This window comes from Microcebus murinus, chromosome 4 (assembly GCF_040939455.1).
Source record: "Microcebus murinus isolate Inina chromosome 4, M.murinus_Inina_mat1.0, whole genome shotgun sequence".
Classification (NCBI taxonomy): domain Eukaryota; kingdom Metazoa; phylum Chordata; class Mammalia; order Primates; family Cheirogaleidae; genus Microcebus; species Microcebus murinus.
In genome coordinates, this window is record NC_134107.1 from 44,095,498 (window position 1) to 44,119,536 (window position 24,039).

At 41.0% G+C, this 24,039-nt stretch overlaps 2 protein-coding genes across 5 annotated transcripts in view; one reads left to right on the plus strand and one right to left on the minus strand.

The window, feature by feature from the left end:
- The window catches only part of MISFA (mitochondrial sheath formation associated), a 51,842-nt gene extending 45,154 nt beyond the window's left edge, over positions 1-6,688 (minus strand). For 2 of the 4 annotated variants that reach the window (XR_001157944.3, XR_001157946.3), the window contains exons 1-2: positions 3,932-4,410; positions 2,561-2,658 (exon numbers count right to left, since the gene is read on the minus strand). Coding sequence is in view for 1 of the 4 variants with exons in the window: in XM_076002107.1 (XP_075858222.1) it covers positions 3,948-3,969; positions 5,937-6,025; positions 6,407-6,475 (180 nt within the window). In the remaining 3 variants the exon portion in view is untranslated. Of the gene's footprint in view, positions 1-2,546; positions 2,659-3,931; positions 4,411-5,936; positions 6,026-6,406 lie in introns of those variants that run through there. The other 2 variants (XR_012918954.1, XM_076002107.1) reach the window with 2 other exon arrangements.
- Positions 6,689-15,019: 8,331 nt separating this feature from the next.
- The window catches only part of UEVLD (UEV and lactate/malate dehyrogenase domains), a 41,841-nt gene continuing 32,821 nt past the window's right edge, over positions 15,020-24,039 (plus strand). Inside the window, exons 1-3 of the mRNA XM_076002108.1 lie at positions 15,020-15,451; positions 19,794-19,878; positions 21,331-21,396. Coding sequence (XP_075858223.1) covers positions 15,410-15,451; positions 19,794-19,878; positions 21,331-21,396 — 193 coding nt within the window. The 5' untranslated portion in view covers positions 15,020-15,409. The remainder of the gene's footprint in view (positions 15,452-19,793; positions 19,879-21,330; positions 21,397-24,039) is intronic.

Consider the following 24,039-nt stretch of genomic DNA (forward strand, 5'->3'; position numbering starts at 1 on the left):
ATATATTAGACTACTATTTATTTTCTGAGTGTATGTGATGAAATATTCAGACATTTAGTGTATAATTAAGAGTGGGATATAGATTTTTTTGGAGTTATTAAATCCATCATATCTTTTACGTAATGGACAAATCAAGTTTTTTTCTTAAAAAAAACTTTTACATAGCTTAGCTTGTTTTCTGGTGCTGTTGACCTGCAAGAGAATATATACTTTTGCATATATACAGGTGAAAGTTTTACAATTTATGTATATAAGAAATTGTAGGCATTAAAAATATTTTATTGATATTTTTACTGGTTTGCATTTATTGATCAAAACTTTAAGATGTTCTTTATTTCATCACCCCAAACATTTTCCCAGCTAGAAACCTCAGTAAAATCATCAGACTTCAGAGATGGGGTTTGCCGCCTGTCCACACTCTTACATGTTCATGTCTGCTCAGCCCCTATCACTGATATCTTTTCTCTCCCCCTAACAGCTTAGAGAACTGTTCTGCTCTCAGATGCCTAAGTTAGGAGGTCAGAGCAATAAAATCTAGCTTCATGGCTTGAGTTTTAGAGGTATACTCAAACTGGAGGGAAGAAGCAGAGCTGGGTATACAGTTCCTCTTGTCAAAATGAGCAGGTTCCAATACCCTATAATAAAAAGCTTGAGATGGCTGAGAAGATGAGTCCTTAGAAATGTATATGAGGCAAGTGGGCACAGCCTTGCAACCAGAAAATGTAGGTATTTAACTCACTGCAATGTATTGGGTCTGGGTCACATAAGAAATATCACAAGAGATGCCTAGTACCTGGATTCAGAAATTACTAAAGTTTTGCTACTGGATTTTGAATTCATTTGTCTTTGCATAAAAAAGGGTAATCCATTCTGCAAAAGAGCCACTTACAGTTTAGCAAACATAGTAAACCATCAACAAAATGTTCTCTATTATAACCGAAAGATCTACTTTGCCTGAAAGGGTGTGTTTCTGTTGACTAGTGAACTATATCAGTCATCCCCAAGCATCCACAGAATGGGTACAGTTGCATACAATTTGTTTGCTCCTGTTAGGTTTCTCTCTCTGAAAGCGCCAAAACACCTTTAGACGGCCTTATTAGGAAGATCCTAGGGCTCAGATACCTAGATTAATTGCATAGGTTTTATATTTAGGTTCCCATTTTTGGTTTCATAAACTCAAACTCATATTGAGGGCTGAGCAATTAGCTTTTGTTTCTGCATATGCTACCTTTATTAGCAGTAGTCACTGCTGAAAGAATCATCAGGCAACTACTTGGCTTTTTAGGTGAGGGATATATTTAACACACTGCCACACTAGAAAAAAAATATATTTTCCCTGGGGCCATAGCGTTTTATTAAAATGATCCTTTCTAATTTGTTATTTTTTATTTTCTGTGCATGAGTTATATGCAACGCAATCCATGGTTTTAGAATTAAGTTGTCAATATTAATTGTAACAATAAGAACATCAAGTAAGATTTTCACCAACCAACTGCAGAGTTTTGCTTCATGAGGCCCGGGGCTCAAAACTAGCCTGAGTTAAATACAACTCATATGGCAGTCAATGTGTTAAACAGCAAGATCTCGGATATCCCACAGTGTCTCTTGTTTGGCTCTTTTTTTTTTTTTTTTGAGACAGAGTCTCACTTTGTTGGCCAGGCTAGAGTTAGTGCCATGGCATCAGCCTAGCTCACAGGAACCTCAAACTCCTAGGTTCAAGCGATCCTTCTGCCTCAGCCTCCCGAGTAGCTGGGACTACAGGCATGCACCACCATGCCCGGCTAATTTTTTCTATATGTATTATTTGGCCAATTAATTTCTTTCTATTTTATAGTAGAGACGGGGTCTCGCTCTTAGGCTGGTTTTGAACTCCTGACCTCAAGCAATCCGCCCGCCTTGGCTTCCCAGAGTGCTAGGATTACAGGCGTGAGCCACCGCGCCAGGCCTCTTTTTTTTTTTTGGTATATAAAAGCATGCAAAGGGGAAAGCCTGAGCTTAATCTTGACTCTGCAACCCAGAGCTGTGTGCATTGGCCCTTTGACTTTATTTTTGCCATTTTCTAAAATGAGGCTAATATGCAGCTTTAAAAGTTTATTGTAAAGTGAAAATAATGCATATTTTAGTGTCTACCCCAATATCAAAATGAGGTTCTTCCCCCATATGGTGTAAACTTTGGGTTCTTAATATTTGTGAAAAGGCCACAAGAAATACCCCAAAGAACAAGCTAATAGTTGCAGCTATTGCTAGGCTTTTCTGTAACACTTTTTTCACCTTAGACCCTGGACCTAGAGAGAAAGGTATTACTTGGGCAACAGGTCTAAAGAGCTCCAGAGAATTTCTATCCTTAGGGACACAGAACAGGGGACAAATTGAACTAGTTATCTTGTCTTAATGCCAGTGTTAGAGACAATGTAACAGAAGGGACACAACCATCTCCCATCCACCCCAAATACCTCCCCACCCTCCCTCTCCCTGTTACGAGCTAACAGAATACCAAGTCTTCATCTTAAAAAGTGCAATAACTTTTTACATAAAATATGACAAAATAATGTGCAATTACTTTATGCGAAACCAACAACAGGAGCTGTACAGCTGGTCAGGTGAGCTTCAGAGCTGCATTACTTCACCAGGATCATCTTTGCTTTCTTCCACAGGGGTCTGGGGAGAAAAAAGTATGTCAGGTGGGTCTATTGGTTGCTAGTGTGAGACTGAGAAAATTGGCCTTGCCAAGGGCTGGCAGAGGTGGCTGTGTCCAATTCTGTCTCACCTAATGCCTCTTATCCCAGCTACAGGGAGGCTTAGCAGTGTGGAAACTGAAAGAGGCAGAGAAAAGAAATGTTCCCAGGTCTGACAGGCAGAGAAGAAAGACATCTGCCACAAGAACTCTTACAGAGTAGTGTGTACTTGCTGAAGAGAAAAGTTTGTGTTGCTTAAGTGGGCTGATTTAGGAAATGGTATTGAAAGCTGAGCATACATTACGATATGTCCTATCAGCACAACAGGGACTGGATCACCCAAGTCAGAAAGCTTTGATTCTGGGCCTAAAAATATCCTTTTCTCTGCTTTCAAACTGAAGAACTTAAAAAGAATAAAGACTCGTAAGAAAATAGGTATAGGCCAGGCACAGTGGCTCACGCCTGAAATCCTAGCACTCTGGGAGGCTAAGGCAGGAGGATCATTTGAGACCAGGAGTTCAAGACCATCTACTAAAAAAATTAGCTGGACAACTAAAAATATATAGAGAAAAAATTAGCCAGGCATAGTGGTGCGTGCCTGTAGTCCCAGCTACTCGGAGGCTGAGACAGTAGGATCGCTTGAGCCCAGGAGTTTGAGGTTGCTGTGAATTAGGCTGACACCACGGCACTCTAGCCCGGGCAACAGAGTGAGATGCTGTCTCAAAAAAAAAAGAAAATAGGTATAAAAGATCATATTACAGACAAGTTTAGTGTGTACCTGAATAACAGAAGTAGATTAGCTACAGTAACTTTTATTTTTGGGACAGAGTCTCTGTTGCCCAGGCTAGAGTGAGCACAGAGGCATCAGCCTAGCTCACAGCAACCTCAAACTCCCGGGCTCAAGCAATCCTACTGCCTCAGCCTCCAGAGTAGCTGGGACTACAGGCATGCACCACCATGCCCGGCTAATTTTTTCTCTATATATTAGTTGGCCAATTAATTTCTTTCTATTTATAGTAGAGACGGGGTCTCGTTTTTGCTCAGGCTGGTTTCGAACTCCTGACCGTGAGCGATCCGCCCGCCTCGGCCTCCCAGAGTGCTAGGATTACAGGCGTGAGCCACCGCACCCAGCCAACTTTTTTTTTTTTTTTTAATAAAGAAAAGAGGCCGGGAGTTAGATTTTCATGCTTAGTTTGTTTCTCTGGGGAAATACATTTCAAAGTAGGAATAGAGAACAAAGCTGAAGGTACACTTACCCCTCCAGGGGGATATTTATATCCTTTCCACATCGTTCCTGCAATGAGAATCATCCATAAGACAACAATCATTGTGGGGCTTCTTTCTCAGCTGGTAGTGTGCACAGGAGAGAAGGGTGGTTGTGGAAGGTGTGCTGTTCTATTCCCTGGTTCCTGGGAACTGAGCTGTCTTCCTTAGAGACCAGATGGTGGATGGCCTAACATGGCAGCTCTGGCTGAGGAGCTTTGTGGTCTAGTCTAAACTGAAATGGCTACCTGTGACCATTCTGGGGGGTAAAGCTCAGACATCAATTGTGACATCAGCCCCTGTGACCTTGGGGACCCAGCCAGAGTGTGCATATAGGGGCTGGTGAGCTAGGTGTGTTGGGGCTAAAGAAAGTTTATCAAAAGGGCCCTGTTCTCTAGGGACTCCATGTGGTTAGGACCTCGCTGGCATCACAGCCTGCCAAAACGTTTAGCCACTGGCTTCATGCAATCAGATGTGAAAAACGCTGCTATGCAAAAAAACAACCACCACCACCACCAAAAAAATTAAAAAAAAACCCAGCCTGAATTAATTGAGAGAATTAGCTGGGTAGGCAAACACTATGAACAATTAACTCTATATGCTTCTGTTAGGCTATTCAAGAAATAAAAATCTTACATTTTATAAAATGGCACAGTTAAACCCTCATCATGCATGGTAAGCCTCTTTACAACTTTCCTTAGAAGGGAAGAGAAGGAAGATGGGTTGTTTGTTTTACTCATTTCATAGCTGGAGAAACTGAGGCACAGAATAGTGTAAGTCATGTGGTCATCCTCACACAGTGTGTCTGTGGCTCAGCTCAAGGGCCCAGTGCCTCCATCCACATCCCCACCCTCACAAAGGTTTGACTGCTTTGGGCCAACACTCCCAGGGATTTCCTAGGACAGATGGAGCACAAGAAACCAACCATCATGTTCTGCTCCTAAGTATACCTGGGCCTACGGCTTGACACCTCTACCTTCTGGAGTAGCTGCCCACAAAAGGGTAAGCCTTTATTAAAAGTCTGAGTTCAGTTTCTCTAACAAAAGGAACGGTTCAACAGGTGAATGAAATGGGGTGGGATGTAAGAAACCCAGGAGATGGTTTGCTAAAAGGTATGTTGCCATTAATGTTTCCTGTAGGCAGGCTGGTCTAGTAGAATGTATGTGAGAGGCTACTAAGTCCAGACATAGAGATGTGTGCTTGCATCCCTCCTTCACCAATGAACTGGCTGGTGTGGGCTTGGGTAAATAGTTGAGGTCACTGTCACCAGTAAATCTTTGTTGACTGGTTCATTATTTTGCTTAGTTGTTGAGTTAGTATTTCATTAAATGCTGACTGTCAAGCTGTGCATTAAATACTTTACATGAATTCCCAAATGCATTCTTCACAAAAACAGTAAGATACTCAGATATCTCCCATGGTACAGAAGAGGAAACTGAGGTTCAGAGAAATTAATTAAACATTCTCAAGGTTGAAAAGTTAGGACCTGAACTCAAGTTCATGTTAACTACAGTTTCGGGATTTGCCAAAAGGGGCATTAGAAATGCTGGTCCGAAATATAGTGTTTTTGAGAAAATAAATTAATAGATGGGAACAGTCTTCAAAAAGAATACCTAAGAGACATGGTTATCAACAGAGAACTCTGGCCTGCTGTCCCTAGCAGTCCCTCATATTACTTCCCCTTCCACAGTTTATTGTATTTTCTAAAGCATGGGGTCCTCAAACTTTTTAAACGGGGCCAGTTCACTGTCCCTCAGACCGTTGGAGAGTGTGCACTGTGGGCCTGGGACGAGTCAGCTGCTAAGAAGGACAGGCAGCCTTGGCAAAAACACCCGGAGGGCCGGATAAATGTGCTAGGCAGCCCACATGTGGCCCTCGGGCTGTAGTTTGAGGACGCCTGTTCTAAAGGAATAAGAACTCTACACTGAGATTTCAGGGTCCTACCAAGTTTTCTGGAAATGGAAGAATCTAGCCCAACAGACCTGACCGCTTACTCACTGTGGCAGATCTTCATCCAAAGCCTCGCTCCTCAGTCGTGCCTTGCTCTCCTGAACAGGCCACCTCTCTTTCCACTTCAGAGTTGGAGGCTGAGTCAGAAAGAAAGTTTAAAGACGGAGATAGCTCTACTCATTGGCCCGGTAGGCAGCTGCCCCTGCGTGGTGACTGAAAGGCCCGACCAATCTCCAAAGTTCTCCTTCCTACCAATAACCACTGACCCAGTTGGCCTGAAAACCACAAGTCAGGTACTATCTCCCACAGGAGGGCGGAGGAAAAAAAGATATTAAAGGAGGATGTCCCCAACGGGATGGGAAGTAGCTTGGGAAATTAACTTTGTTCCCATCACAGCCTGACTTCCAATTAGTGGTGAGACCTCAATACCTTTCCAATGTGGTCAGAAACCCCAAATGGGAGGGTGAGTCAGCACCAGGACTGACGACTAGGGATTTACAGGCAGGGCCACTACTTACCATCAACTCTGGAAACGTGCCCATGTAACATGCAAGTCCAACAAAAAGCATCCAGCCAAGCACGATCATGATCAAAAATAAAACAATTTCTAAAATATAATTGCACAGTGAGAGACTATTCACCAAGATCTTGGCAAAAGAGTATGCTCACGAAACCCCCAGTTGGTAGAGGTCTCGCATGTCAGTTCGAGTCCTTGGTTCCCAAGGATCCGCAACTCCCTAGTGGAGAAGCTGGAGTCTACGAGGGCATTGTGACATCACTGGCTCACGTGGCCCAGACTCACAACAAACCAGAGACTCTGCCCCTGGACCGGTAGCTGAGCAGCAAACAAAGCTCTTGTTATACATTATCTTACAGCAACACTATGAGCTAGGTACTACTATTAACCCCATTTAACTAATGAGAAAACACAGAGCCTAAGTGACCAACACTAGGGCATACAGCTGATACTCCAGCTCAGGGCCTCCCCTCCCATCTCAAACGCTTCCTCACCTCCACTGTATACTCACATTCTTCAACACTTTGGGTCAGTTCCTCTCCACTGGTTCTCTTTTCTTGGCCATCATGAAGCCACAGGTAACCCTGTCCTTCCTTCAAAAAGAAAAAACCTCCAACTGATGCTGCGACGACCTCCCTATCTGTCCTGTTTCTTAATTTCTTTTTATGACCAAATTTCCTAAACAAGTGGTCCACACTCAAAGCCTTTCTTTCCAATCTATATCTCTTTTCCATGCATTACATCCTGACTTCTAGCCCCACCCCACTACTTAGATGTTCCCTTAGAGGTCACCAAAGATCTCCTTTTTTGTCTAGTCCAAGAACCACGTCTTGTTCCCTTGGACCTCTCTGCATTGGCACAGTGGATCCCTTTCTCCATTCTTCCTACATACACACCTCCCCTATATATTATTTTGATATCTTCATTTTAAATGTCGAAAATAATAGGTGCTTATTATGAAACATGAAACTATCCAAGGATATATAAAGAAAAACTTAATATTCTCTCCTCCTCCCCCCAATTCCCATCCCCATGGTAACCAATGTTACCAGTCTCGTGTGTGTCTTTCTGCCAAAGACTTCTCCATGAGCCTGCAAATATCATACAGATATAGAGGGATATACTGGTTTTTTTTCCCCAGTGTTGTTTTATTAAAGGTGATCATACTAATAATACATATACTACTATGCAACTTGCTTTTCTCCTATAACAATACATCATGGACATCCCTCTAGGTCAAGGATAAACATCCTACACATTCCTTTTTTTGTTCTCAATAAGCTTTATTGAGGTATAACTTATATATGATAAAATTCACTCATTTTTAATGTACAGGTGATGAGTTTTGAAAAATGTGTCAGTCTTGTAACTACCACAATCAGGATAGAAAAAACTGAGATCAGAGCTGGGTGCAGTGAGTCCCACTTGTAATCCCAGCACTTTGGGAGGCTGAGGCAGGAGGATCACTTGTAGCCAGTAGTTCAAGACCAGCCTGGGCAACATAGCAAGACCCTGTCTCTATAAAAAAAACTAGCCAGGAATAGTATCATGTGCCTGCAGTCCTAGCTACTCAGGAATCCAAGGCAGGAGGATCGCTTGAGCCCAGGAGTTCGAGGTTGCAGTGAGCTATGATCAGGCCACTGCATTTCAGGCTAGAAGACAGAGTAAGGCTCTGCCATTTAAAAAAAAAAAATAGATCATTTCAAAAAGTTCCCTTGTGCTCCTTTGCAGTCAGTCCCTTTCTCTTCAACCTCTGGCTCTTAGAAATGACTGACATGCATCTGCATTTTCTAGCAATTCATATAAATGGAATCATAAGCTGCTTTCACTTAGCATAATGCTTCCTTGATTCATCAATGTTGTTATATAGCAGTATGTTTTGTTTTACCGAATAGTATTCTACTGTATGGACATACCAGTTTATCAATTTACCTGTCAAAGAACATTTTCACTGTTTCCAGTTCGAGGCTATTATGAACAGAGATGTTATAAATATTTGTGTACAGTTTTTTGTTTGAATATAAGTTGTAATTTGTCTGGGGTAAAAACCCAGGAGGGTAATTACTGGAGTCATATGTTACCTGTTTAAAAATTTTATCACTAGTTCTCAGCAATTTGATTTTGATGTATCTCTGTAGTTTCATACATATTTCTTCTACATGGGGTTTGATAAGCTTCTTGGATCTGTGAATTCATGATTTTCATTAAATTGGAAAAATGGCCATTTTGTCTTCAAACATTTCTTCCATCCTCCTCTCTCCTTCTGTGACCTCCAGTACATATGTCAGACCAGCTGATATTGTCCCATGGCTTGCTGAGGTTCTGTATATTTTTTTCAGTCTCTTTTGTACTCTATTTTGTTTCTACTTCTGTTATCTTCAACTTCACTCATCTTTTCACCTATAGTGTTTAATCTTCTATTAATCCCATACAATGTGCTTTTTGTCTGATGCTTTTCATTTTTTTTTTTTTTTTTTTTTGAGACAGAGTCTCACTTTGTTGTCCAGGCTAGAGTGAGTGCCATGGCATCAGCCTAGCTCACAGCAACCTCAAACTCCTGGGCTCAAGCAATCCTCCTGCCTCAGCCTCCCGAATAGCTGGGACTACAGGCATGCGCCACCATGCCCAGCTAATTTTTTCTATATATATTAGTTGGCCAATTAATTTATTTCTATTTATAGTAGAGACAGGGTCTCGCTCTTGCTCAGGCTGATTTAGAATTCCTGACCTTGAGTGATCTACCTGCCTCAGCCTCCCGAATAGCTGGGACTACAGGCATGCGCCACCATGCCCAGCTAATTTTTTCTATATATATATTAGTTGGCCAATTAATTTCTTTCTATTTATAGTAGAGACGGGGTCTCACTCTTGCTCAGGCTGGTTTCGAACTCCTGACCTCAAGCAATCCTCCTGCCTTGGCCTCCCAGAGTGCTAGGATTACAGGCATGAGCCACCGTGCCTGGCCTGATGCTTTTCATTTGATGATGTATTTTTCACCCGTAGCAGTTTAATTTGTATTTATCTTTCATGTTTTTCCGCATCATGTTTTCCTTTACCTCCTTGAGCATATTTATAATATTTATAATAAACCTTTTAAGGACCTTGTCTGCAAATCCATCCTCTCTGTGATATATGGGTCTATTTTGATGGCTGATTTTTCTTTGTTGTGGGTGATATTCCCTGCTTCTTTAAATGTCTGGTCACTTTTGGTTGGATGTAGAACATGGTGAATTTTACAGTATCGGTGGATTTTGCTATATTTCTTTCAATATTTTTAGATTTTATTCTAAGATTCACTTAAATTACTTGATTCTTCTAAGTCTTGATTTATGCTTTATTATTAAAAGAACAGTTTTTCTCTAGAGTTAATATCTCCACTATTGAGCTCTGACCCTTTTGAGCACCCTCTGTGATGCTTATTGTATTAGATCTTTCCAATCTGTGGAATGTTCTACAACTCTCAGCCCTTTGGTAGCTCTAACAAGTATTTGGCCTACTGCTTTTAGATAGTTCTTTCTCAGGCCTCATGAAGTTTTATCCCACATATGTGCAGACAGAATTCAACCAAAGACTCACAAGTGTTCCTATGGAAACCTACCAAGCCCTTTCTCCATGCAGCTCCCTATTCTTAGTGCTCCATCCTGCAAATTCCTGGCACTCTGGCCTCCTCTGTATTTTCTATCTTTCTCTTCAACTTGGCAAGACTCTAAGTTTGGGTAACCCCTCTCTGTGCTACAGTCTGAAAACTGACTCTAGGTTGGGGCAATGATAGGACTCACTTTTTTCCTTTCAAAGTTCATAGTCTTGTGCTACCTCTTGTACAAGATATGAAAATTATTTCATATATTGTGTGCAATTTTCTATTTGTTTATGGAGAGAAGGTAATTCCTGTGGCAGTTGATCCTTCATCGGCAGAAGTAGAAGTCTAAAATTCTTTTTTAATTCCTGCATAATATTCACCTTTCTCCCAATGCCAATGATATATTATTGGTCAAGGTCCAGTCAGGAGACACAAACCACATAGTTTGAAACTTTAATTTTTTAATTTTTTTTTTTTTTTTTTGAGATTAGGTCTTGCTATGTTGCCCAAGATGCTCTCAAACTCCTAGGCTCAAGTGATCCTCCTGCCACAGCCTTGCTAGTAGCTGGGATTATAAGTGTATGCCACTGTGCCCAGCTTTGTAAGTTTAATAAAAAGATTAACGAGGAGCCAGACATTAACTATGAAAGAGGTAGAAAGCATTACATATTATAGGAATAGCATATGCAGGGAGCAGCCACTACTTCTAGGACTGAGACAAAGTACCCAAGGAAGAAATAAATTTAGAATCATTCCCCACTCCCCATTCCAGGGCTGAGATCCAAAACTTGAAGAAGTGATACCCAAATGGGTGGTAGAGAAGTCTAATGAGCTGTTGCAGGCCAAACCTGGCATGCAGGGAACAACCCTCTGAGGTGCTGTGGAATTTGCTGGGAAGCCTCCAAAGTCAGTTCTGTGCAGTTTACTGATCACTGTTGAGAATCCAGGGGTGTGCCAGTACAATGTACCAGAAGCTGCAATGTGAGCTGCTAGTGGAACTCACTGGCAAACTTTCGGTGACACCAGTGTGGAACCAGTCCACAGAGGGAACACTGATACTTAATGCTGTTATTGTTAAAAACAAAATTTCATTGACAAATTTCTCTTAAGCATGACTAATTTTTTACTTTTTGAGAAGCAGCAAGATAACAAGAGTATGTTGGTTCATAGACAGACCATGAAAATGGAAAGACTATATAAAATCCTTATAAAAAGAATTAGGTTAGGAAAGTAAAAAAGATTGCAGTTTCATTTCACAAGGTCATAAAAGCATGGCTATGTAGGCTGTTACAAAGAACGTTTGTGGAAGAATGGCCTCAGATGCAGACTATGTTGTTAATAAACAATAGTAAGTTCCACACATCCAAGAAGTATATAAGAATAAACCTATGTCTGATATTTGGTGTTGAGGTAAGTTCCTTCCATACCTAGTTTTTTGAGTTTTTAATCATGAAGGGATGTTGAATTTTATTGAATGCTTTTTCGGTATCAACTAAAATGATCATATGGTTTTTGTCTTCTGTTCAGTTGATATGATATATTACATTGATTGATTTGTATGTGTTGAAGCATTCTTGCATCCCTAGAATGAATCCCACTTAATCATGATGAATAATTTTTTAAATGTGCTGTTGAATTCAGTTTGTTAGTATTTTGTTAAGGACTGTGCGTGATATTTGGAATAAAAAGGTTTCATCCCCTAACAATATGTCTGATGGGGCTAATAATTATGAAAGCAACAAAGGGTATAAACAGATTAGAAGCAGAGCACTAAGAAACAGGAGTTTTTTTGTTTGTTCTTTTGGTGGGTTTTTTTTTTTTTTTTTTTTTTTTTTTTTTTAGATAGAGTCTCACTCTGTGGTCCTGGCTAGAGTGCAGTGGCATCATCACAGTTCACTGCAACTTCAAACTCCTGAGCTCAAGTGATTATTCTGCCTTGGCCTCCCAAGTAGTTGGAACTACAGGTGTGCACCACCACACCTGGCTAATTTTTTCTGTTTTTAGTAGAGATGGGGTCTTGTTATTGCTCATTTCCTATGTGGAAGACTGGTCTCAAACTCCTAACCTTACGCAATCCTCCACCTCAGCCTCCTAGAATGCTAGGATTACAGGGGTGAGCCACTGTACCCAGCCAGAAACAAGTTCTAATGTTAAACAAGCCATTCTTGTGGTTTTTCTAAAGCTGTAGAGATTCAGAACATATACTTTCGCATTTCTCAGTTTGGGTCATTTTTTCTCCTTTTAACAAAATTAATATATTTATACATATATCCTGGGTACTTTTATTTCTTTTTTTTTTGAGACAGAGTCTCGCTTTGTTGCACAGGCTAGAGTGAGTGCCGTGGCGTCAGCCTAGCTCACAGCAACCTCAAACTCCTGGGCTCAAGTGATCCTCCTGCCTCAGCCTCCCAAGTAGCTGGGACTACAGGCATGTGCCACCATGCCCGGCTAATTTTTTCTACATATATTAGTTGGCCAATTAATTTCTATTTATAGTAGAGACGGGGTCTCGCTCTTGCTCAGGCTAGTTTCGAACTCCTGACCTCGAGCAATCCGCCAGCCTCGGCCTCCCAGAGTGCTAGGATTACAGGCGTGAGCCACCGCACCCGGCCTGAACCCCTCTTTATATCTGGTTTAATAAATATTAATAGAACTAATACATGCATAAATTCAAGCACAGGAACTACAGAGATGAATGAAATTCAACCTCTGTCTACCTAGGCCTCAGTCTTTGGGGGCAGAAAGAGGGCTGGAGATGAATACAGTCCGGTATACCAGTACAACAAAATACCCCAGGCAAGCACTCAGGAATCGAGGAAGAACACAATGTGCTTGGGGAAGAGTGAATGTTTCAGCCTGGTTAGATTATAGGATCTAATACCACCAGCTTCATGGGGTAAGAATAGGAGGGAACTGGAAGTCAGGAGGGAGGCTTAAAGAAGGCTATGTTTATTACACAGCCTTTCTCTTATAAATACCAACAGGCACAGATTTCCTAGATTATCACTAATCCCAAAGTTCCATCACAATATCGCACACAGCAAGAGGGAGTATGATGGACAGATTAGGAACATGGTCTTTGACGTTACCTTCTGCAATACTTTAACCTTTCTGCATGCAGCTTTGGCTTCCCTACCTGTAAAATGGAACCAATTATATACCACTCAGCCTCTATTTTGAGGTGCACACTTTTTCACATTTAGGCTGTTCTGAAATAGGTATAGTGTTAAAATCAGTAAGTATGTTTAATTTTGTAGTCTTCTTCGCCCTCCAAAAACCTGTCATTAACACATCTCTAATCCATAAAGAATCTCAGGAACAAAGAAATAGGTAATGCAACACTAAACCTCAGTTTCCTCTTCAGTAAAATGGAGATAATAATTCTACCCAGGTCATAGGGTTTTGTGAAGATTAACGGAAATAAAGCTCATAAAACTCTTGGCAATGAACCTTCCACACAGGAAATGCTAAACACACAGGCATGCTCTGGCATAAAGTGTTCACAGTGACTAGACCAGAAGAGAATTGGCGGTTTGGTTGTAAGTCCTCTTCCATAAGATGCTCTTTCATAAAAGATTGAAGAACCTTGCTGCTAACCTGATATCTTTTCCTCGTTTAATAGATTTCTGGCAGGATCTGTCGGACCTTGCAGCCCCTGGAAGTTCTACTGTTTCTAAGGTTTGTTAGATCTGGCTGAGGCACACTACACAGGCCCCTTATCCTTGAGCTTCTCCCCATAATCCTTCTCTGACTTTGTCTTCCAGCTTCCACTCTTGCCCCCACACTCCTGTCTCCTCACAATGCAACAGAGTTGTTCTATTAAAACTCAGTCAGATCACATTACTCTTCTGTTTGAAACCTCCCAGTGGCTTCTTCTTTCTCTCAGAGTAAAAGCCTGAGAAAGAGAAAGGCAGGCTCTGATATCTGGGAACTGGTCTGACACAGCAAGGCCTCAGTGTTATTAGAGGCTGGCCTGATTCTCACAGCTAGGCCAGGTTATTCTTCTGTTGGATGCAAACAATCTCATAGAACACCAACATCAGACAAGGTGACTCAGACTATAAAAAGGTGAGATGTAACAAGGCCACTTCACAACTTCATCTGAGCAGAGATAAGAATAAGGTCACCGTACAAGCCATGAAATACTAAACATCTTTCTCTGCTATTATAAGTGACTGCTGCTTCTCTACCAATTATAGCTTTATCCTCACTCGAGTTTGTCCATCCTCTAGCTTATACTTATTGAGATGCCCCATCACAGAAAAACATCCTGCTCTATGACAACACCCAATCCAAACTGAAGCCTGGCTTCTGTAAGCCCTCCCCCAAATTGCCCAAATCTTGTAATAGGTTCTTTCTAATAGTCTTTTATTGCACTGTCCCAATGTCCTTCTAACGTGCTGTATAATTTACTTATTTATTACATTGTTTTGATCTCTCTACTAATAAAAGAATGAAAACCTTAAGACAGCAGCTAATTTTGTCTATTTTATTCACTGCCGTATCCTAAGACCTAGATTAACAGCTAGCAAACTGTAGATGCTCAACAAAACTCTTGTGAATGAATAAACGCTCCTTCCAGCCTTTCCCTTTCTTCAACTGTGTCACAGCAGCCCTGCCTTTGGATTTTCCTGTAAATACAATCACCCTCCTGGCTGCCCAACCTCTTGGCAATTACAATATCCAGCTCCTGCGACTTTTCAGCTTCTGTGCTCAAACCAGGGATACAGAGTAAGTAACTCACAAGTCGAGGAGACCAAACACCACCAGAAAATTACTGTATCCTCCATCTCTTCTCCGCCTTCCTTCTCCAGATGACCTTATCCATCAGTCTCTCTCCTCTCGTTTCCAACTCTTGTTTTTCGCCCTACTTTTTCCTCTGTCAACCACCAACATGGTTGGGAAAAAATAAGAAAAAAAAGTGCAACTCCTCCCCCCGTGCCGCGCCACCCAGATGCGGCTGTCCTATTCTCTGATGAGGCTCCTCCTGACTAGTCTTCCCTTTCTACTCCCTGAAATGTTGCTTTTGAAGTTCCATTACTTCCTTCCTCCTAAATCCAACTACAATTTTCGGTGTTGATCTTTTCTAATACTTCGCTGAATTTAACACATCCAGCAACTCTCTTCAAGAATACCGCGTGTTGCTTCTACCTCCTTTACAGCTTCTACTCCGGTCTTTCCTGTTCTCTTCACAGATGTCCCCAAGCTTTCTTCCAGCAAGCGGGGTCCCGCAGCGCCCGCTCCAGGTTCGCGCTGCAGGGGCCGCCTGACCCCGCAGGAGCTGCGGCAGAGCCTGGGGCCGAATCTCGAGTCCGGGAGAGGGCGGGGCCTTGGAGCGCTAGGAAGTTTGGTCCTCGGCGGCTTCCATTCTGCAGCGGGTCCGGAAGAAGGTCCAGTGGCTGGGGTCGTGGGACCTGGTTGGAGATGGAGTTCGACTGCGAGAGTCTGAGGCGGCTGCTTGGCAAGGTACGGGCAGCCAGCTCGGGCGGCGTCTGGAGCCGTGGGGTCTGAGGGGGGTGTCTCCGCTCCTGGCCGGGCTCCTGCTTTTTGCGTTTACCGGGGCTTGTCTTGGGGCTTGGAGCGGGGCCGGGCTGATACGAAGCCGGCTGTGACCACCGGTCCCCAGGAAGCCGCGGGGGTCTCAGGCCACGTCCTACTTGTGGAGGTCCTGGGTTCTAGCTCCGCCTGCAACTCCGAGGTCCCCCAGCCTCCACCCTGTGTGAGTACTCACACCACCAGCTTCACTGACCTCAGACAACTCCCAGCTTAGGCTGTCCGTGTAACCACGCCTTTTTCTCTGCTGAAATGGCCTCCTCCCTCCCTCCCTCCTTTTTTTCCCTTGAATTGCGGAGCTCGTCCTGTGTTAGACCCAACTCAGTCACTCCCTGGAAGATTGAATCACTCCATTATGTTTTCAGAAATACCAGTTATCATACTGTAATTATTTATTCACAGACTTCACTCTTGCTGTGAACCCTTTTGACTGCAGACACTGCTTTTATATTCCTGCACCTTCCTAGCACTATGCTTGATAACAACGTAGGTGCTAAATAACTTGTACAGTGAATGAAAGACCTGAGTGGGTTTAGGAGTGAAGGCAGTTTGAAGGCCCAGGAGAGATCCTCTTAATGTTGAAAGGTTGAGGAGTGGGAGGGCTGACCCAGAAATCTGACCTACATTTCTGAGGCCTGACTAGTGCGGGTTTCCGGGTCAGAAGGGGATTCTCCACCAGTGTACAGTCTGAGGAGATCCTCTTTTCCACCAGTTAAGCGACTCTTACTATTTAGTAAGACTTTTTAGTTAAGCGACTCTTAACTATTTCGTAAGACTTCATGCGTAAACCATACTTTCTGCCATTTTTATTGGACTTGCTTGTGTCTATCTTTGTTGGGACAGCTTGCACACCTGTGGGAGGTTTTGACGCCCCAAGCTTGAAGTTGTTTATGTAATTGACTTGAATGATTTTATCTACTGTGACAGGTGTAGATCTTGTATGAAGAGAAGTATCATTATGTTTAGGATTACTACCCTTTCTGTCTCCTCGTCAGAGAATATGAAATTAAAGGAACCATTCTATCAAGTTTTAATGTGGGGAGGATGATGGATTATCCGATGAGAAAAATTGCTAAAGTCGCTAGTAGAAAAAGGACTACAACATAACTTTGGTGATTTAGGCCGGGCGCGGTGGCTCACGCCTGTAATCCTAGCTCTTGGGAGGCCGAGGCGGGCGGATTGCTCAAGGTCAGGAGTTCAAAACCAGCCTGAGCAAGAGCGAGACCCCGTCTCTACTATAAATAGAAAGAAATTAATTGGCCAACTGATATATATATGTAAAAAATTAGCTGGGCATGGTGGCACATGCCTGTAGTCCCAGCTACTCGGGAGGCTGAGGCAGCAGGATTGCTTGAGCCCAGGAGTTTGAGGTTGCTGTGAGCTAGGCTGACGCCATGGCACTCACTCTAGCCTGGGCAACAAAGCGAGACGCTGTCTCAAAAAAAAAAAAAAAAAGAACATAACTTTGGTGGAAGTGGGATGAAGGAAAAAGAAGCAAGACAAGGAGTTTTCTCAAGAGTGAGAGTAGAATAGTAGAGGAATGTTTTTTTCACTATCAGTGCATAGCATAGAGTCTGGCACAGAGGTGCTTAGTAAGTATTTGCTGGATGTATAAATTAAAACCAACCAGAAACAAGTCCAGAAAATATTTCTGAGGTCCTTAGCTCTTGTACTAGAGAAATAATATACTAGCTTAACTTCTAGAAATAATTGTAGTGCAGAAAACTCCAAGGAGAAGTGAATAGGACATTGAAGACTCAAGCAACTATATGGAGAAAGTGAAAAATATTACTGAAAACAAAACCTAAATAAATAGATATCTCAACCTCATGGGTGTGAAGATGTCTGTTCTCCCAGATTGATCTATAGGGTCAATGCAATTCCAGTCAAAATTCTAACAGGTTTTTGGGGGAACTTTTCAAACTGGTTGTAAAATTCATTTAGAAGGGCAGAAGACCAAGAATAATCTTGACATTATTACAGAAAAAGAATAGATGTGGGGAAAAAAAAAAAAAAAGAATAGGTGTGGGAACTTGCTTTACCAAGTGTCAATGCTAGCCAGGTGAGGCAACTCGCACCATTCCAAATACCATCACATTAGGGGTTAGGGTTTTAACCTATGAATTTGGGAGGGGGCACACAAATATTTAGTCCATAGCACCATGCTTTTACCCTCTAGGAAAGAGATTAGAGGAATCTTTCTGGCTATTCTTATCAGTACAAGAGGAAATAGCTAAATATCGACATCAATTATTTACAGTATAGGACTGTATTTAGGAGGCTGAAGGGGGAAAAGTTCTTGAGCCCAGGAGTTTGAGACCAGCCTGGGCAACACAGGGAGATCCTGTCTCCAAAAAGAAAAAAATGTCAACACTATAGTAATTGAGGTTTAGTGTGATACTGGTATAGGATAGACAAATTAACCAATGATTCTAACCAAAGGGCTTAGAGCCATATACATACATATTTGGAAACACAATATAAAACAGAAGAAGTATTGCAAACGACTGTGGAAAGGAGAATACAGAGACAGATGATTATCCATATGGGAAAACAATGAAATTGTATCTCTACCTTATACCAAACAAAAATTCCCAGTTGATTACAGACCTAAATGCAAAAGGCAACTTTAAAACTTATGGAGATAAATGTTATGGACTCAGAATATGTAAATATTTTTAAACAAGCCACAAAGAAGAGACCACTAAACTCAACTACATTAAAATTAAGAACTTTTATATTTCAAGAGACACCATGATAAGAGTGGAGAGGCAAGATACAGACTTAGTGTCTCTGTAACACACATAACTGACAAAGTATTGATATCCAAAATGTATAAAGCATGCCTACAAATCAATATTAAAACCAATAAATGGAAAATTGGGCAAAATACATGAATAAGCATTTAAAAAATAAGCTTATTCAATCCATTAGTAATCATGGAAAAGGAAATTAAGACATGCTCAACACCATTTTCCCTCACTAGATTGGCTTTATGTCTGTTTTATTCTTTCAACAATGTTTTGTAGTTTTCAGAGTCTAAGTTTTGTGCCCTATTGAATTTATTTCTATGTATTTTATTATTTTTGATGCTTTTGTAACTGCAATTGTTTTCTCAACTTTATTTTCATAATAGACTTTTTTTTTGAGACAAAGTCTCACTCTTTTGCTCGGGCTACAGTGCTGTGGCATCAACTTAGCTCACAGCAACCTCAAACTCCTGGGCTCAAGCAATCCTTCTACCTCAGCCTCCCGAGTAGCTGTGACTACAGGTATGCGCCACTATGCCCGGCTAATTTTATATATATATATATATATATATATATATATATATTTTTTTTTTTTTTTTTTTTAGTAGGGATAGGGTCTTGCTCTTGCTCAGGCTGGTCTCGAACTCCTGAGCTTAAGCAATCCTCCCACCTCAGCCTCCCAGAGTGCTAGGATTAAAGGTGTGAGCCACCACACCCGGCCTCATAATAGACTCTTTTTTTTTAATTTATTTTTTTATTTTAGCATATTATGGGGGTATAAGTGTTAAGATTACATATATTGCTCATGTCCTCCTCCCCCCTCAAGTAAGAGCTTCAAGCATGTCCATCCCCCAAAATAGACTCTTAATACACTTTTTTTTCCCTTTTATATAGTCTTTACCACAAGTCTAGGAAGTGGTTATTATTTCTTTTTGCAGATAAGAAAATAAGTTCAAAGAATTTAAATGATTTTGCTCACAAGGCAGCCAAGTTAGTATTTCTGGGAGGACATCTAGATAAATGAGGTGGCAGTTCACTCAACCTGACTGCAAACCCTGGCATGCTTTTGTTTTCTCTTTGATACCCAGGATGCAGTACCAGGAAGGTGGGAGATGAAAGTCAAGGTGTCTCAAGTGAATAAGCTATTCAAGATGGTGTGAGAGGGTTTATTCATTCTACCGTATCTCTTAAGCCTTTAGGAGATATTTGCAGGCAGTCCGATTTAGTGATTAAAGGTCTAGGTCCTGGGTTTGGGCTGTTGCTTTGCTATTTAACTTGCTAACTGACTGAGCAAGTTACTTTGATTCTCTAGCTTTTGTTTTCTTCTGCAAAGTAGAGCAGTTGTAAGCCCTCCCTGCCTCATAGGATTGTTCAAAAGATTAAATCAAATATTCTATTTATGTTTGTAAAACTCAGAGCCCAGGGCCTAGCACTTAATAAATGTTCAGTTGTTATCTGTTGCTCATAACTTTATTCTTACTCCATGCTCATTTTTCTCTTTTCAGTACAAGTTCAGGGATCTAACTGTGGAAGAACTAAAGAATGTAAATGTATTTTTCCCACATTTTAGATATTCCATGGACACCTACGGTAAGAATCATATCTTCTAGTTTTTGCTGCATTATTTGAACTATTAATTAGTTGGTCCTAGAGAGCTGCAAAATCATAATTTCTTATTTCTGTCTTTTGTCCTCTAATTTTGAGCTATACTTTGTGACCTGTGATTTCTGGGGAAATTTAAGTTAATACAATATAGATTGTATTAGTTTTCTATTGCTGTGTAACAAATTGCCACAAACTTAGTGGCTTAAAAAAAATTTACCATGTTACAGTTTTGTAGACTAGAAGTCTAACACAAATTTCTATAGCTTAGAAGTTTAACTGGAAATTTAACTTGGCTAATCGCTTCTTGGCCTTTTGGCTAAGATCAAGTGTAGAAATTTGACCTGGGTGAAATCAAGATGCCAACAGGTCTTTGTTTCTGGAGGCTCTAGGGAATAATCTGTTTCCTTGCCTCTTCCAGTTTCTGGAGTTTATCCACATTCCTTGGCTCTTGGTCCTTCTCTGTCTTTAAAACCAGCAATTTTGCATATCTCTAAGATTCTTATATTGTTAGAGAGCCCTCTGACTACAGGTAGGAAAGGTTCTCTGCTTTTAAGAACCAATATAATTAGATCAGACACACCACAACAATTTAGGATAATTTACCCATCTCATAGTCCTTAATTTAATCACATCTAAAAAGTCTCTTTGACAAGTAAGGTGACATATTCACAGGTTCCAAGGATTAGGGTATGTGCATCTTTGGAGGACCTTTATTCTGCTTACTGCATAGATGGTTAATTCCAAATTATTAATAACAAATTTTTTTTGTTTTGTTTTTTTAAGATAGAGTCTCACTTTGTTGCCCAGGCTAGAGTGCCATGGCATCAGCCTAGCTCACAGCAACCTCAAACTCCTGGGCTCAAGCAATCCTCCTGCCTCAGCCTCCCAAGTAACTGGTACTACAGGCATGGGCTACCATGCCCAGCTAATTTTTTCTGTCTTTTAGTAGAGACAGAGTCTTGCTCTTGCTCAGGCTGGTCTCGAACTCCTGAGCTCAAATGATCTGCCTACCTCAGCCTCCCAGAGTTCTAGGATTACAGGCGTCCAGCATTTTATTAAGAATTTTCACATTATCTCATTTTATATTTATGATAACTTTGTAAAGCAGTCTTACTATATTTTATAGATGATGAAATTGAATATTAAAGAGATTAAGGTAACCAAAAAGTCACATGCCTTTAAGTGGGGAAGGTGGGCCTAGAACTTGGGATTTCAGTGTCCAAGTCCTGTGTTCTTCCAACTACCCTCACTGCTTTTTAAGTAAACAGCAGCTAGTAATTTCCCCTTGTTGACAGATTTACTGATTTCTAGATTATGTTATTTAGAGATTATGTGTGTGTACATATGTGTATTGTGCACACATGTGCACACTTATATACGTTACTACAATTCTTTCTACTTCTAATTGCATGTTTTGGGACTTTTTTCTCCTTTCAGTTTTTAAAGATAGTTCCCAGAAAGACCTGCTGAATTTTACTGGCACTATTCCTGTGATGTATCAGGGTAAGTGTGGAAGTTGAGAAAATGTGGAAGCTTTCTAAAAGAGCAGTTCATTTAATAAGAACTTTATGTTTGTTTAGGCTATAACATTCTCAAAGTATTTTCACATATATGTGATCCATACAGAACCTAACTTGATCTGGCAGGATGCTGTTCTAGTCAAGGAAGGCCTAGGTTAATGTGAACAAATTCAATTCAATTCAATAAATACTCATTGTCAACTATGTGCCCACTAGTCTGGTAGGTTCTGGGGTGCAAAGGAAAGTAAGACAGACATAGACCTCCTCTTGGGGAGAGTTATCTCTATTTTCCATAGCAAAGTGTGGGGATCCCACCTTTTTCTTCATTACATCTATGTTTTATTCCCCTCTTTTTCCCCGTATATTTCCCATCCATATAATGACGTAGCATTATCTCCATTCCATAGATGAAACTGAATCTTAGCCTGGTCTGCTTTGCCTGAGGCCACAAAGCTAGTCTTAGGCAAACACTTCAAACTCTAATAAGAAAATTTTAAAACACAGTGGTCATTAAAGCTCAAAGAAAGGAATATATTTTATGGTGACCTAACAGGTTAAAATAACTAAGTGTTTGCCCAAAAAGAAAGAAAAAGTCACTAACGTCTTCTATATTTAACTTTTCCTGTTTGTCCAGACCTACTTGCTCCTGTGTTCTATAAGGATGAACATTTCAGATAGGTATCATAAAGGTTGCTTATATATAGTAAGATTTAAAGAATACCAGTGTCTCTTTGGTTCCAAAATATTTCTCTGAAGTGGTGCTCTAAATTCTACCATTAGAATTAGAAATTCATTCTTTTAAAATGCAAATAATCCCAGGGATAATAATATTGAAAATTACTAATAAATAGTGCTGTGCTTGTGGGATATTTCCAGTAAATATTTTTTGAATAATTGAGTTAGTTTCTTTGATTACTGACTGAAGGGCTTAGGAATAAATGAGCATTTGAAAGAGGAGGTATAGTGAAAAGAGTGTTGAGAAGGATGTGGGAAACCAAATAGGGAGAGAACAGTGGAGCTTGCTGTCTCTTAGAAAGGGTTTAGCTTGTACAGTGGGAATACATTGCCCAAAAGACACCAGGAAGCTGCATTTTGGGAGACTTATTTCAAAGTATAATAGGTGCTTCTTTATGGTAGCTGCTAGATCATCACAAACCCTCCTTAATTTTTCTCCCTTCTTTGCCAGTGATGACTTGTTGCTAGAGGTGCACTCACGTTTTGTTCTGCCTCTGTGTGTCCCACCATGGCACCTCTTTTGGCACTGGTAGACACTCAGGAGATTCATAGAAATTCAGATTGTTTTTATGCATAGAGATGTGGTTGGAGATGAAAGCAGCTAGCCATGGGTTCCATGTAGAGATTGTGGGATAAGGTGGGCAGAACAGGGATAGAGTGGATTTTTCTTTTCCTTCCTTGTTCCTCCCCCACCAAATTCTCAGACTGCTTTCTGGCTGCCTAGAGAACTTTACTCAGACCTGTTCCCCCATTACTTGTATTTTACATTTATCTTGGTTAGATGTTGGAAAGAAAGGTAAAGGGTAAGGGAAGGAAACTGATTAATGTAATTCATTCTGAGGGATGAAAGACAATTCTTACCCCCCCTAATGATTTCAAGGGTAGTGCATATTAACAGAGGAGCTTATGAATTTGAATGAATTACTGCTTAGTAGCATTTCAGTTTCTGGGGCAGTGTGGTGAGATAACATCAGGGCAGAAAGGTTATCTTTTTTTGTTTTTTTGTTTTTGTTTTTGAGACAGAATCTCACTTTGTTGCCCAGGCTAGAGTGAGTGCCATGGTGTCAGTCTAGCTCACAGCAACCTCAGACTCCTGGGCTCAAGCAATCCTCCTACCTCAGCCTCCTGAGCAGCTGGAACTACAGGCACACGCCACCATGCCTGGCTAATTTTTTCTATATATATATATATATATATATATATTAGTTGGCCAATTAATTTCTTTCTATTTATAGTAGAGACGGGGTCTCTCTCTTGCTCAGGCTGGTTTCGAACTCCTGACCTTGAGCGATCCGCCGCCTTAGCCTCCCAGAGTGCTAGGATTACAGGTGTGAGCCACCGCGCCAGGCCAGAAAGGTTATCTTAATACCATTGGTTAGATGCCCTTGTTGGCACTCTGTCTGTCCTGCAGCCATTGAGCTACGTCATTGATTCTTATGCTCCACCCTTCCCTAAGGTAGTAATACTGACTGCAGTGCCTTTTTTCCGCAGTACACTTTTTTTTTCCTTTGCTTTTCACTAGAATTATATCAGCTCATTGTGAATGAACACTAGTTATTTCCTGCTGATCAGAAGGTCAGAATGTATTAACTTTCTCATCTGTAAAATGGGCCAATAATAGAGCTTTCCTCAGAGTTGTGAAGTATAAATGAATTACACTAAGTAAAGCTCTTGGCATAGTGCCTGGCACATAGTAAGTACTCAGTAAATGTTGGCTATTACTTGTCTGCCTTTATTATTCTCTTTAAGTTAACTAGTTTTATTAGTATAATGATAGTATATCCTCATGCTAAAAAATTTCAATAGTTGGGAAGGCATGAGGTTAAGCCTGTATCTAACCTCCCACCCAGTCCTATTTCCCAGGTGAAACTTCTGTTACTATTTCCTTATG